Raw genomic sequence first — 15,970 nt, 5'->3', positions numbered from 1 at the left:
ACCTCTATCTGGGCCTGCCACCCGGGCCGAGCTTTACCCAGTGGGCAGACTCACCCGTGGCTCCACTTCAGTCCGAGTCTCTCAATGCCTCCCCTTCTTAACTCCTGGGTTCTGGAGCGACCGGGGGTGCAGTCTCCCTCTAGGCCGCCATCTTGGATCGCCCCGTGAAGAGAGCCCGCAGCCGGAGTAGGCAGAGCCGCCTGAAGAGGTCTCCGGCTGCCCTGACCTTATCCCTGAGGCTGACTGCAGATCGAGGCTCTCCGCTGGTTCTTTGCAGGAGTATACTCTGAACTGTTACATTTTCTACTTACGGTTAGAGCATGTAATTTTTGAAGAAAGTTTGGAAAATGGCAGTTAGTCCCCAGGCTAGTTCTTTTCTGTGCATGCAAGGTGAATTTTTTAATTATTTTATTCTTTTTTTTTTTTTTTTTTTTTTTTAATGTGGTGCTGGGAATTGGAACCAGTGCCTCACACATGGTTGGCAAGTGCTCTACCACTGAGCCACAACCCCACCCAAATTTGGACAGTTTTTCAGCAATAACTCTTTAAATTAGCCAGTGGACATTAGAGAGCAGTGTGGCCTAGGCTGGTGGAAAGCAGACACTGAGGTGCCCATCATGGAACCGTGGCTATTCCCAGACAGGTCTCAGGAGAAGAGCTGCTGCATCTTTTAGTTGGCACCAAACGCAGGAGAAGAGGGCCACTGTGCAAACCCCAATATGGATGCCCACATCTGTCACGGGATTCCCTAAGCCCTACTGCCCTTTAGGAAGATGTAGCTGTTCCCTTACCAGGAATAGTGACCCTTCCCACTTTCTTCCTCCTCGCTCTCACCTGCTGCTTAGCTTCTGGCCTCTGAAGTCATGGCCAGAGTAGAACTAATGGTGTGGCTAAAAGGACTCTGCACTTGGGAGCCGCTTGGCCATTCCAGTTAGGAGGCAGCTAGAAAGGTGCTGCTGAATGGGACCTGCAGAGAGCAAGTCCGCAGGTGCCTCTGCCTGGGCTCAGATGGCCTGACAGCTGCTGTGATCAATTTGTGTTCACCTGAACACATGGCATGCTATGTTTTGAAATTCTGTGTCAAGTATAGTCCATGGTTAGTCATAGTGTAGAAGCAGCTTTGGAAACTGCGGTGTCCCATCGACACCCTCCTTTTACATAGATAAATCTTGTCACTGCATTGTGTGATTCTGGGTCCCTGTTGCCCATTGCTTGTCTATGAACTAGGAAACATTTATAGCTCCTATTCTTGTCCTATAAAAAGAAAATTATAGCTTTCTGCAATTAGGCCCTTCTGGCTGCCTGCCACGGAAGTACACTGGGTGGTTCTCGTGCTGTTTCTACACAGGGCGTTCAAGTGTCCTCTGCTCTGAGGACTTGCCTGGGGCAGCAGAATGAAAGTGCTCAGAACCATCAGTGCACACTTTTGTCTTCTTATTGAGAGAAGAAAATATTTTAACTTGGCCATAACATACATTTAAGAATTGGGGGTGTTGGTCCTCCTTTGCTTCATTTTATTTCTGTGTATAATTAATGCTGGACCAGGACTCCCTGTGAAAGCACCACCCTCCCCAGTCTTCATGTGAGCATGCACATCCCCTGCAGGGCCCCACCAGCATCACCCACATCCATTCTATGAAGCAGAAACCAACATAGACTTCAAGAATTTAGCATTCACTTGATTTTAAATAAGTATCACAGATACCTCAGACCCTGACTTCATGGGGGTCAGGGCAGAGAATAAGGGAGGAGTTCTGGATTATTGCTGGGATGCCAGTGCTGTGTGCTTCCCTAAGTAAATGGGGAATCCAGTTAAGGTAATACAGACCCCAGGCATCACTCCACGTGCCCATACCAACAAGGGGTCAGGCTGCTATGATTTTCCCAGTGAAAGAATTGGAATATAATCTGTCTTGCCAATTGCTTGAAAGTGGCACAGGCAGTCTGGCCCAGAGCACCTGCTTCTGACACTCCTCTTCCACCATATTGATTCATCAGTAGATCCCTAGATGTGAGTTTTTTCATTCCAACAAATATTAATCATGCCACATGCTAAGAACCAAGCTAGACACTAAGGGTTACAAAAGTAAATAGTGCTTGGTTCCTGCCTCCCCCAAACACAATCTGATGGGTAGGATGAACTTTGCCTGCTAACCATAACACAGATCATTGCATATAGTCAACATATTTTAGGAGAATGGAGGGAAGAAGGTGATCAGTTCTTTCTCGGACAGTGTACCTGGAGGGTACTCTGGAGAGGCTTTAAGCATTGGGGAATCTAATCTGGATAAGAGAACTATGAGAGTCCCCCACCCCCATTTTTCTGTAAGCCTAAAATTACTCAAATCTTAATTCCTTCTCTTCTCCCTTTCTCTCTTCCTCCCCCTTCTCCTTCTTTCTCCCTCCTCTCCTCCCTTTCCTTCCTTGGGCTTCATGTCTTTCTGCTGCATGAGTGCTGTCAGCCATTCACCAAGGAACACAACCAAGGGCAGGACATTTACATAGGACAGTCCATTTGGATTAGACCCTTTAGGACAGCACAATTGAGTTTGACTGTTGGGAGAATCTAGGGAAGGTTGTACTGGGTGGAGGGACTGAATGAGCAAAGACAGCTGAGAGTTGCTTGGTATGTTGAGGCTGAGGGAGGTGAGGAACCTTGGAGGTGCTGGTTTGAGGCTATCTTGTTGAAGACTTAATGCCACAGAAAGAAGCTTTTAGGCTTTTTTGGTTTTGTTTTTGTTTTAACTAATGGGACTCTGGGCACATCAATCTACAATTTGTTTAATTAATTTAGAAGCCATACAAGTTGCCAAAGATACCTCATACAAAGGTAAAATTTCTCAAAGAATATGTAATATCAGAGAGCAAGGACATCTGCCCTGAAAATAGGCTGCTTAATTTGCAGTACAAGCATAGCGGAGTCTTGGCTCTGCTCCCTGGGGACTGGCTGGTGTACCCTGAAGAGTGAAGGGAAGAGAGGATAAAAAATTTAAGTAATTTCAAACTTATAGAAAATTTATAAAAGAACTCTCACCACTTCCTTACCAGATCAGATTCCCCAGTGGTTAATGTTTACATTTGTTCTTTGTGTGTCTGTGTGGAGTGGGGGTGGTGTTGTAGAGAGACAACTGTCTTACCTCTTTAGTCTCCTTCAGTCTGAAACATTTCAGTTTCCTTTTTTTCATGACTTGGACAATTTTAAAAAGAGAGCCCTTTTACTCTGTCTTTCAAGTGGGATCCCTTGCTGTTTCTTTTTTTTTTTTTTTTTAATTTTTAAAATTTGTTCTAATTAGTTGTACATGATATTAGAATGCACTTATACATTTTGATAGACCATACATAAATGGAGTGTTATTTCTCATTTTTCTGATTGCATATATTGTAGGATCACATCAGTCATGCAGTCATATATGTGCATGAGGTAATAATGTCTGTTTCACTCTACTATCCCTCCTATCCTCATACTCCTTCCCCTCCCTTCACTCCCCTCTACTTAATCTAAAGTAACTATTCTTCCCTAGTGCCACCCCCGCACACTGAATTAGCATCCGAGTATCAGAGAAAATATTTGGCCTTTGGTTTTTCTGGTTTGGCTTATTTCACTTAGCATGATATTCTCTGACTCCATTCATTTACCAGCAAATGCCAGAATTTCATTCTTCTTTAAAACTGAGTAATATTCTATCATGTCTTATATTAATATTCCATCAGGTCTACACACACACACACATACCACATTTTCTTTATCCATTCATCTGTTTTAAAGCACCTAGGTTGGTTCCATAATTTAGCTATTATGAGTTGAGCTGCTATAAACATTGATGTGACTGAGTCACTGTAGTATGCTGATTTTAAGTCCTTTGGATATAAACCGAAAATGTTCAACATCTCTTCTTTTTTAAATTCTTTTTACTTATATATGACAGTAGAATGTATTTTTGGCAAATTATACATACATAGAGTATAACTTATTCTATTTAGAATTTCACTCTTGGTTGTACATGATGTGGAGATACCCTGGTCGTGTATTCAGATACAAAGCTAAGAGGCATTGTCTGATTGATTCTACTGTCTTTCCTATTCCCCTCCCTCCTCCCTTCCCTTTGTTCCCTTTGTTCTCCTTTGTCTAATCCAGTGGACTTCTGTTCTTCCCTCCCTACCCTTACCTGTTTTGGGTTAACATCCACATATCAGAACATTTGGCCTTTGGTTTTTTGGGATTGGCTTATTTCACTTAGCATGATATTCTTCAATTCTGTTATTTACTAGCAAATGCCATAATTCCATTCTTTATAGCTGAGTAATATTCCATTGTGTATATATATATATCACATTTTCTTTATCCATTCATTCATTGAAGGACACCTAGGTTGGTTCCATAGCTTGGCTATTGTGAGTTCTGCTGCTATAAACATTGTCACATTGTCCGCTGTTTCTAGACTCAGGCTGTACCTTCTTGGCAGGATGCTGCAGAAGTGATATGCTATTGGTATATTTCACAGGACCATCAACTTGAGCACATGGTGCAGGTGGTTGCCTGTTAACTTTCTCATTGTGGAATAATCCTTGTTTCCCTTTTTTGATTGATCATCTATTTAGTGGTGAGGCATTTTGATGCCACAGCAGTCTCCTAATCTTTGGTAGGAAACAGTCTATCCACTAGCCTTAGCATCTGTTGATGATTCCTGACTGAATCAGCCAGTGCTCTAATGGTTGCCATATGGTGATTTAATGTTTCTATAATTCCTTCTGTTTATTAGATGGCACCCCGTGTTTGTTTATTATGGTATTACGGATTTGCAGATACTTAGGTTAGTCAGTTTCTTATCTGTTACACTGATTTGATGCTCAAATCATGCATGATTTGGACAGTAGGAGTTCAGAAGAATTTCTGAGCCAGACAGACCCTTGACATGGTTTGAAATGGCTAATCTGATGTGTCCTGATAATTGAGAATAGTAATTGTGGGCAGTGGGCCTTAACTCTGTTAGAGTCCTAGATGTTGTATGTACTTCAGGCAGTGTGAGTCACCACCAGCAAGATCCTTGTCGGACAGGCAGATAGTAACATTTAGGCGACTCTAGAGACAAGCCGTCACAAAATTCAGCTTGCAAAGACCATCTACCAGGAGTTTGGAATTTGTGGAGTGTATTGCTTAAGTGCCCCTGGACCCTTTCCTTGGCCTTTGGCTTTCCCCAGCAGCTAAGTCAGGCCCCCTGATCAGGCGTGAATGGGGAAGTACAAGAAAGGTTGGAATCATCACAGCCGTCTGTCCCCCTCCTCCACAGACCCTTGCTGGCTGTGTCAGCCTTACCCTGGCTTCACAGACACTGGGCCCCTGCTGTTCCTATCTTAGAGTCCCCAGATACAGAGCACGTCTGCATTCCGTGTCTCGGCATGCTAAATGAGAGCCTCGGTTCCTTAAATGTCCTCTCTGCTTTCTTCCTGATATCGTTCATGCCACATCTGTCCTTCCCAGATTAGATTTATCAGACTTTAATGACCCTCAGAAAAGGAAATCCCATCATTTTTCTCTGCAGTGAGTCATCCATTTGTTAAAGGAAAATATTTTCTTTTTAAATAGCAGCATGAGGTAACGGGTAAAACCCTGGAGAACAAATCCAGAGCCCTGATCCTGGTCTCCAGCTCAGCCCAGAGTAGCTGAAGTTTGTCAGGCCTTCTCAGTTTCCTCCTAAACATTTTGGGGTGAGGTGGAGAGTGTTGCACAAACCAGATAGCTCAAATACAAGCAGTGTCTAAGTTCAGATGGTTTAATACTGAGGCCCACACTTAATATCTAGTTGTGACACCAAGAGAAAAAAATTCATGGAAACAATCCATGGAAACCTAATGGAGAATGTGGAAGAAATTTTTCATGCATTCTCCAGCATGTAGCCAGGCAGTTTTATTAAATCTGATCATTTCACTCCTCCATTGAAAACATTTCAATAGGGTCTCAAGCACTTAAAAACCCAAAGGTGACCCCAAGGTCCTATAGGACTGGGACTCCTTTCACTCTCTGCCTCACTTTAGGTTTACTAAGTTCCCCTTTCTGTTCCTAAAAGTGGCAGGTTTCACATGCTTTTCCTCTGCCTGTTTCTTCCATCCCCCACGTACTCCAGGCTGCCTGGTGGACCCCTCAGATCCAGCTCTGGCAGATCATCACTCCCTGTGCCAGTGCCCCGGGGTGGCGGTCCCTGCTGGGTCCTGGTATTGTGACTGTGCTGCCCAGTTTTATTTATTTGTGCCACCATTTGTCTTCTCCTCTGGTCCTAAGTTCCGCCTGGGTGGACTTGATGTCTGTTTTGCTTAGCACCTTGTGGTGTTTGCCACATGATAGGTTCTTAGTAAATATTTACTAAATGAAACCTGTCTTTTAGTATGATAATCCCATCTCCCTTAGATCAGCATTCCCTTTCTGGAGTATGGAAATATTCCCAGTAAGCCTGGAATGTGGAACTAGTGTGGAGAAGGGGTAGTGATGGGAGACAGTGGAAGAAGTGGGAATTGTGTGCAGGTTAATGTCAGCAGGGACTGGTTACAAAAGCAGTGATGAGATGGCATGGGAGAGAGTGTCTGAAGATTCAGGGAGAGAAGCCAAAAGGAGTTACAAAGAGTCAGGAATATTAAGAAGCACCCCATTATACCTTTGCAGTATAAACAAACCAGTGGGACTGGAGTCGTGGCTCAGTGGTAGAGCACTTGCCTAGCATGTGTGAGGCACTGGGTTCAATGCTTAGCACCGTGTATAAATAAATAAATAAGTCCATTGACAACTAAAAAAATATTTTTAATTGCACTTAGCTATGTATGGCATGATTGGCTTAGTACTATTTATGCACTTCCCCAAAACAGCTTTATTCCTTTAATGTTATGTTATTTGTATGAAGTATTCAGGTATCTGTTCAGGCAGCTCTAACGCATTGGTGAACTTGAAATAGGCAGTGTGATCTCCATGGGAAGAGGGATCACACCTTCTTGATCAGTGCCTGACATGTCATAGGTGCTCATCTTTTGGATAAATGGGGTTTAGCTGGGGAGAAAAAGAGAAGGCTTAAGAATAACTCTTGGTAAATGCAAAAATGAAGGACAATCTCACCTGCCATACATTCTTTGACTACAGAACAAGAACGCTGAGTTACTGGCCTCTGTGTTGCTGGTTCTCTAAGAGCTGTGTTCTTCGTACAGATTTGGTGCTGGGAGTGAAGCTCCTTGGGTACAAAAGAACTTAATGCTAATAGTGTCACCAGGGCACACTTGCTGCTAAACCCGCTCACGAGGATGATACTGTGCTTTGATGTCGTTATGCCACTGCATAAAGTCGATCTGCTAACTCATTTACTTTCACACTCAGAGTAATGAGCTTCATGAGAGCTCGCCTGTCTCTGGGGGTCATCATGCTGGGTTTCTTCCCTGCCTGCAGGCCTAGCTGACGCAAGACTTTGTGCCTGCCCCAACAGCAGGACGCTTACACTCTGCCACTTTTAGATGTGGGAATCTGTCATAATTAAGTGCTCCTCTGGGACTGACTCAGCTCTTTGGGCAGAATTTCCATTCTTCCTGTGAGGGAGGACAATACATTAACAGCAATTAACAGAGTTCTTCAGTTTCAACAGTCAGGCAGAATATCTGTGAAGAAAAACATATATACAGTGTATGTGTTTTTGCAGATTTTGGCACACGAATGTAATTATTCTTCATAATGCCATTGGTTGGTGATTGGACCTGTAGTGTGCAGTAGTGAAACCAGAACAAAGAAGTCAGTGTATCCTAATTAACAGATAAAGAAATGATATCAAAGTCATATCCATTAAAAGTCCACTAGGACACATCATTTCAGAAACCTCCAGGCTCTTTGTTCATATTAAAGAACAGTTCACTGCATAAAATATGTAGAAAAGCAGTGATTATTGTCTTACTCCAGAGTGGCATTTTGTCACCCTGTCTCTTGCCATAGTGTTATGGTCCCAGGAGGAAACATAAGGCTTAAAACCCACAGCTTGTGTGGCCACAGTCTCAGTTGCTAACTGTGAGTTTTTCCTCAGTGTGCTGTCTTCAGCACAGGCTTCCTCAGCCTCAGCACCATTGACATTTTGTGCTGGATAACTGCTGGGGAAGAGAGGGACAGGTGCACCCAAGTGACGCTTGTCAGTGTCTGACATATTGTCATTGTTGGGGGTGAAGGGTGCTATTGGCATCTAGTGCAGAGGCCAGATGCTGCTAAACATCCTTCAATGCACAGGACAGTCCCCCTTCCTCCAGCAAGGAGTTATCTTCTCTTACCTGGTCTTCAAAACCCAATTCCTGGTTAACTTTATTCCGTTTTGGTCATTTATTTGCATACCATCGTGTTGGCTTGTTGATAATCAGTCTTTGTGACTGATCTCAATTCTTGTTATATTGGTACTTATTACCCACCTAGACGGTATCTCATTTCTTATAAATTCTTCCTTCTGCTCTTTTCACTAAATAGAACCTTTCTCTGCTCCCAGTTAAGCTTCCAGTAAATGCTATATAAAGCAGGTAGCAGTGAGACCTCGAGTGGTCTCCACTGCATTTCCAGACGTCCAGAGGATTCTCACAAACATCAGGGGCAGAGTATTAGGTTGGAAGCTATTACTTTCAGGATTTCTGTTGCAAATATAAAACCAGTGGATTTTTGGCTGTGTAAAGCAGGCATAGTTCCCTTAGTCCAAAAAGTCTTTTTAGGACTCTTTTTAAAGAGTCTCCTCGTAATCCAATTAAAGATTTTTTTAAAAACCAAATTTTTTCAATAAAAGATTCATTGTTATATCTCCTCAGTTTATCATTTAGCCTTTTCTTTTTAAAATAGTGTTAAATTGGTGGGGGGAGGTAAGGAGAGGACATGGGGGAGAAACTACCATATCATGTTAAAATTCAGTGTAGTTCCAAGTAATCAAGACCCTAGGTAAGCAATAGCTAAACAAAATAAATTTATTTTTCTTTCACATTGAAGTAGAGAGATGGACTCTTTAAGGTCAAGATCCATAAAGCCTTTTGAGATTAGGTTCCCCCTAGCACATTGTTCCTCTATCACTTTGGTGTGTACTCATAGTCCAAGATTGCAACTAGCATTCTAGTCATCGTATCTACGTTCCAGTAACAGGATGGAAGAAAGAACAGAGAAGAAAGGTGATCAAAGAACTATTCCCATGTCTTTTACCAGAGGTTCCTAGGGGTTGCTATGTGACATTTCTTCTTATGGCCATACTAACAGTAAAGGAGATTGGGGAGATATAGACTTTATATTTGCCCATGTAAAAATAGAATATTTGTGGAAGGACAGGATAATGCATACCAAGGAATATTAATTATCTTTGCCATGGTTGCTTACACTCATGCCCCTCCCACTTGAACTTTCTCAGAGTTTATTTCAATAACATTTCCTTTCGCTTTACCAACAGCAACTTCTTGTAATTACTTTTAAAGACAAATACCCATGCAATGTAAAAATACACAATATATAAACAACAAAATGAGAATCACCCATAATTCCACAGCCTAAAACCAACCACTGGAATAGCATCACATAAGAAAGGTCCTTCACCGTAACATTTAACAAACAACAGTCTTCGGAGCATTAAGATATTTTTCAAAATTTATTATGTTATATTGTATATTCAATTATTTATTCCTTCAGAAAATAATTTTTAAACAATTACTTTGTTCCCAGCATCTTGTTAATTGCTGTGTGATCGAAGAGGGGAGCAATTAACATTTGTTAAGGCTGGTAGCTCAGTGGTAGAACACTCACCTAGCATGCACAAAGCCCTGAGTTCAGTCCTCACTGCTGGGAGGGAGGGGGTTGTATTTGGTCTCTCGATGCTTCATTTGACCCAAGAGATATACATACGTACATGAAAAAGGTAGGAAATAAGTCAGGTCCCATCAGTGCCATATTGATGTTAATGTATATAAAGATACACTCAAAGGAGATAAAGAAATGACATTGGCTATTTTAATGTCATTGTAGAGCCCTCAGTACCGTGAATGATTGTTTGTATAAATGGCACCCTAAGAACACATCTCACTTTTGTAGTTGCTGGAAAATGAAACATGAATTACAAGGCCCTTGGGCAGCTGGGTTAAGCAGTTCTGGGAAATAATCAAGCCTAACATGGTTAAATTCTAACCTCTCCTGATTGCCAGAGGGAGAAGTCCAAAATTCATTTGGTAATAATTTGGCATGACCCAGGGCCTTTGGTGATTACTACAAGTCGAAATTCAAAAATAACTAAGATGGGTCCGTTAACTTTTTCTGAAAAGTGTCATTTGTTTTGTGTTCCAAATCCCGATGTTGAGTCGGCTTACCTTTCTAATTGATAAAGCCCCAGTGAAAAAATAGCTGTATTCAGAGCTACGCAGAAAAGCCTTGAAGCAGTTACGCCAAAGTATCCACACTTGAAAAAGGAGTGACTTTCTTTTTCTTCCTGAAATGATGTGTGTGACCTTCCCCCCACCTTTCTTTTAATTTGTACCACTTCTGTAACTGGAAAAGGGATTTTGTTTGTTTGCTTTGGTTCTGGGGATTGAACCCAGGGCCTTGAGCTGCTAAGGATGCATTCTAGCACTGAAATACACCCCCAGCCTAAGAAAATGTTTTATTTTTAATTTTCTTTAAAGAAGCTTCCAGCAGTGGCAGGGCCCCGCTAAGATCTGTGTTAAAGGGTAACTGCTTGTCATCTGCCAGGAGTTGTGTTGAGATGGTCCTGCAGTGCCCTGGGACCAGTGCGCCCTGGCTGACTGCTCTGGCTCATAGAACCAGGGAGAACAGTGGCCGATTGTGGCCCTGCCCTCCCTCAGGTGACTGAGGGCCCAGGCCGCTAGGTTTGCACCCGGGAACACAGGCTCTTTCATGAAAAAGTGGCTGGCACGGGAAAGACAGAGCCGCTCTGTGGAGATGCTTACATTGCTGGCTTTATTTGTGCTCCTGGCAAAACTGGAATGAAGTACACACGTTTTCAGAAGACGCTGGTTTCCTGTTTTCATTTAGAAAACAGGGAATGCCGAACAGCTGAGTGTGCTGGGGGTGGTGTCGCTGACGCCGGAGGGAGACTTCATTGGTGAAAACCCGGCCTATGGTATTGCCTGTGGCTGGATAAGTGGCTTTTCCTTATGGGGAGAGGAACCAGGGCGTCCAAGGCAGGTCGGGTGCGCTGCCAGGGAGCGAGCGGGCTGGTGTGCGGGGCAGCAAGGTAAGGTGAGCGCCGCGCAGTGGGCGGGCTCCGAGGAGGGCGGGGAGAGCCTCCCCTCCCGTGCCGGGTTGGCGGCAGCCGGCTCTGGGGCCTGGGTACAGTAACTGCTCGTCCGCCCTGGTGGCGCAGATCTGTCTGCCGGCTCCCTTGACACTGGAGCCTGCCTTTCTCTTTGCTTGGAAATTTCAGACAACTCTGAAAACAGGTCTGGCCACATATTTTGGGTGGTGAGCACATTCTTCATCTGGAGTTGAAAGTTAGAGAGGAAAGCCAGATGGAAAAAAAGCATTCTGTGAGCATGAGCACAAGTTTCCGCACAGGAGCGCTCTGGATCAGCTCTCTCATGCTTAAGCTAGAAACTCGTTGGTGCTGAGCACTTCTTTCAAATAGAATTCCTTTCCCGCCTGCTTTTAGATGAAATCTTGTGCCTACCTTCTGTCAGCTAGAACACTTTACTATTGTTTTAAATTGAGACATGAAGATTGCGTACTGTCTTTAATTCCTCTGGCTGGCAGTCTTTCTGTACTTTTCTTTCCAAAATTTTAGAAGAAGAAGGAGGCAAAAGGGCCACGCAGAGCATTGGTGTTCTCCACTGTAGTGTTTAGCAGTGTTGGGGGCTGGGAGAGCAGACAGGCAGCCCATGATTGCCAGGCCTTGCACCTTGACAGCAATCAGGTGGGTGTACCCACCCAGGATAGGGCAGGGGTACAGATGGCTTCTATTTTCACTCCTGGCACTGGATTCCTTTCTATAGCTCTGAGAATGCAGAACTTGTTAGGCTCTAGGAACACACATTACTTAATCCCACACTTTAAACAAACAAAAATGGCCTTGCTTTTAAATTCGAAATGCATAGCTCAGGTCAGCAAGGTCTGTACTTTGAAAGGTTCCTGTTTCCTTTTTTAAATGTTTGGTTTAGCAAGAAGTAGCTTTTACCGAATGCCACATGATCCAGTGCTGAGAACATAGGTCTGCTCTTTTTGTCATTTCCCTTTGTATCTGTTTGGATTCATCAAGAATAGAAAACAAGAATTCTTGAAATAGTGAATGTTTTATTCAAAAAAATAAGAAAAGAGTGGCAAAAACTTGCCTGGAGTTGAGAGAATTTTATTTGGTTTTTAAGCAGGACAAGAAACTGAGAAATGGGAGACACAGAAAATAGAATTGAAGTCTGTCCTCTGACTGGGTTCTTGCCCCCATGCTGCCAAAGTTAATCACTCAATATCCTCTGCCCTAGCTTTCTAGCAAGAACGTGTCAGGGCAAATTGGGATCTTGTGGCAGTGGGTAGGTGCTAGGTGGCTCTTGGCCACTGGTAAGAAAGGCTTACCTGACTGATAGAAGAGCAGGGGCAGAATACACATCCTCTGGCCCCCTGGATTTGCTCTGACCTGGCCTGTTAGTCTGCAGCTGAATTTTAGCTTTCTGTGCCTCAGATAGCACTGTATAAAATAGAAATCTTAATGTCTACCCACCATACTTAAAAAGACTATAGAGGACAAAAGAGACAGTGCTTTAAAACCTATTTTAATGGATTCTTTTACAAATAAAGTATTTGCTAAGGGCTTACTATGTGCTTGGTTATCAAAATCCTTATCACATTATTTAACCTTACATGTTAAGTAGAAGTTCAGAGAAGTTAACTGCTCACCAGCCAGGTTATAGATTCAGGGTTAGAATATAGATCTGTCAGCTCTTTAAAAATTATTCCAGCTATATTGTACTGCAGCATACACAAATAATAATTTTTACCATTATGTGCAATGTATGGTATTGTAATATTCTCTTCTCTGTCCTAGAAAAAGCCGATGATATTCTGAATGGAGACCATGGCAAGGAACAGAAAGACCCTTATTTTGTGGAGACCCCCTATGGCTATCAACTAGACTTAGATTTCCTCAAATACGTGGATGACATACAGAAGGGAAATACTATCAAGAAACTGAACATCCAGAAGAGGCGGAAGCCATCTGTGCCATGCCCAGAAACCAGGGTCACATCTGGTCAGCAAGGTGTGTGGACTTCTACTGAATCCCTTTCATCTTCCAACAGTGATGACAACAAGCAGTGCCCCAGCTTCCTCCTAGCCAGAAGCCAAGTTACATCAACTCCCATCCCAAGGCCACCTGCTCCTCTGGAGACCTTGCCTACTTTTCTTACCATCCCAGAAAATCGACAGCTGCCCCCTCCTTCACCACAACTCCCAAAGCACAACCTTCATGTCACCAAGACACTAATGGAGACCCGGAGAAGGCTTGAACAGGAGAGAGTCACCATGCAGGTGACACCGGGTGAGTTCAGAAGGCCTAGGCTGGCCAGTTTTGGAGGCATGGGTTCTACAAGCTCCCTCCCCTCTTTTATGGGTTCTGGAAACCACAATCCTGCCATGCACCAGCTTCAGAATGGATACCAAGGCAATGGGGATTATGGGGGCTATGCCCCAGTGGCTGCTACCACCTCCTCCATGGGGAGTTCTATCCGCCACAGCCCCTTGAGCTCAGGGATCTCCACTCCAGTGACCAATGTGAGCCCCATGCACCTGCAGCACATCCGTGAGCAAATGGCCATTGCCCTAAAACGCCTAAAGGAACTGGAGGAACAGGTGAGAACCATCCCTGTGCTCCAGGTAAAGATCTCTGTCTTGCAAGAGGAGAAACGGCAGTTGGCCTCGCAGCTGAAAACTCAAAGGGCCGCACCCCAGAATGATGTCTGTGGTGTGAGGAAGCGCTCCTACAGTGCGGGAAACGCCTCCCACATGGAGCAGCTCTCCCGGGCCCGGAGAAGTGGTGGGGAATTATATATTGACTATGAGGAGGATGAGATGGAGAGTGTGGAGCAGAGCACACAGAGAATAAAGGAGTTCCGTCAGCTCACGGCAGACATGCAGGCTCTGGAGCAGAAGATCCAGGACAGCAGCTACGAGGCCTACTCACAGCTCAGGGAGAGCGGGGAATTCCCGCCTCAGGAGTGCCGCTCTGTGGCTGTGGGTGATGACGACAACATGAATGACATTGTTGTGTACCACAGGGGCGCTAGGTCCTGCAAGGATGCAGCCATAGGGACAGTCACTGAGATGAGGCACTGTGGGGTCAATGTGACAGAGGCCATGCTTGGAGTGACTACTGAAGCTGACAAAGAAATAGAGCTACAACAACAGACCATAGAGGCCTTAAAAGAAAAGATCTACCGCCTGGAAGTACAGCTTAAGGAAACCACCCATGACCGGGAGATGACTAGACTAAAACAAGAACTTCAGGCCGCTGGGTCGAGGAAAAAAGTTGACAAAGCCACGATGGCCCAGCCTCTTGTCTTCAGCAAGCTGGTGGAGGCAGTGGTTCAAATGAGAGACCAAGTGGTTGGCCATCACGTGGACGTGGTAGACACGTGTGTTGGGACCTCTCTACAAACAAGTAGCATAGGCATCTCCTGCCAGCCTGAATGTAGGAACCAAGTGGTGGGGCCTGAGCTGCCCATGAATTGGTGGATTGTGAAGGAGAGGGTGGAAACGCATGACCAATGCGCTGGGAGGTCTGTGGAGATGCATGACGAGAGCGTGGGTGTAGAAGTCAGCGTCTGCGAGACAGGCAGCAACACAGAGGCGTCTGTGAGTGACCTTGCACTCCTCAAGACTAACTTGAACCTCAAAGACGTGCGGTCCATTGGCTGTGGAGATTGTTCTGTCGATGTGACTGTTTGTTCTCCCAAGCAGTGCAGTTCCCGGAGTATGAACACGGAGGCTGTTGTGCAGGTGGAGGCTGCTATCATGGCAGCACCTCAGACCACGCACCAGCACACCAGCACAGTTTTGGAACAGGTGCACCAGTGCACCAACACTGAGACGGCCACCCTCGTAGAATCCTGCACCAACACTTCCCTGAGCACTTTGGATAAGCAGACCAGCACCCGGACTGTGGAGATGCGGACCGTGGCCATAGGAGAGGGTCGTGTCAAGGACGTCAACTCCTCCACCAAGACACGGTCTGTTGGTGTTGGGACGGTGCTTTCTGGCAATTCAGGGTTTGATAAGCCATCTGCTGTGAAGACTAAAGAGTCAGGTGTGGGACAGATAAATATTCACGACAATTACCTGGTTGGTCTCAAAATGAGGACAATAGCATGTGGGCCTCCACAGTTGACTGTGGGGCTAATGGGCAGCAGGAGGAGCGTGGGTGTTGGGGACGAGCCTGTCGGGGAGTTCCTGGAGGACCCCCAGACCCAGGCTCCATCTGCAATGGTGACTAGCCTGGATCACTACATTGAGCGAGTTCAGAAGCTGCTGGCAGAACAGCAAACACTACTGGCTGAGAATTACAGTGAACTGGCAGAAGCTTTTGGGGAACCTCACTCACAGATCGGCTCCCTCAACTCACAGCTCATCAGCACCCTGTCATCCATCAGTTCTGTTATGAAGTCTGCAAGCACAGAAGAGCTCAGGAACCCTGACTTCCAGAAAAACAGTCTGGGTAAAATCACAGGTAGGTGGCACCGTAAGACACCTGGGGCTGAGGAAGTATCTTAGGACGTTTTCTGTTACTCTGACTGAATTCTGTGGAATGGAAAATTGATAAAGAATAGAGGTTTATTTGGATCATGGTTCTGGAAGACTGGGAAGTCCAAAGCATGGCACTGGCATCCAGTGAGAGCCTTCTTGCTCCATTATAACAAGGCAGAGGGCCTCACATGATGAGGCAGAGCAAGCATGCAGAGAATCTTGCGGTAATGATCCTACTACTGCAGTGGTTACTGTAATCCATCC

At 44.8% G+C, this 15,970-nt stretch overlaps 1 protein-coding gene across 4 annotated transcripts in view; it reads left to right on the top strand.

Annotated features, from left to right (window-relative positions):
• Kank1 (KN motif and ankyrin repeat domains 1) overlaps positions 1–15,970 on the top strand; it is a 203,974-nt gene that overhangs the window by 163,840 nt on the left and 24,164 nt on the right. For 3 of the 4 annotated variants that reach the window (XM_047523891.1, XM_047523888.1, XM_047523890.1), the window contains one exon: positions 13,014–15,689. In XM_047523891.1, the coding sequence (XP_047379847.1) occupies positions 13,014–15,689 (2,676 nt within the window). Of the gene's footprint in view, positions 1–11,063; positions 11,217–13,013; positions 15,690–15,970 lie in introns of those variants that run through there. The other variant, XM_047523892.1, reaches the window with a different exon arrangement.

Source organism: Sciurus carolinensis, chromosome 14 (assembly GCF_902686445.1).
Source record: "Sciurus carolinensis chromosome 14, mSciCar1.2, whole genome shotgun sequence".
In the NCBI taxonomy this organism is placed as follows: domain Eukaryota; kingdom Metazoa; phylum Chordata; class Mammalia; order Rodentia; family Sciuridae; genus Sciurus; species Sciurus carolinensis.
This window is presented reverse-complemented; position numbering and strand designations above follow the sequence as displayed.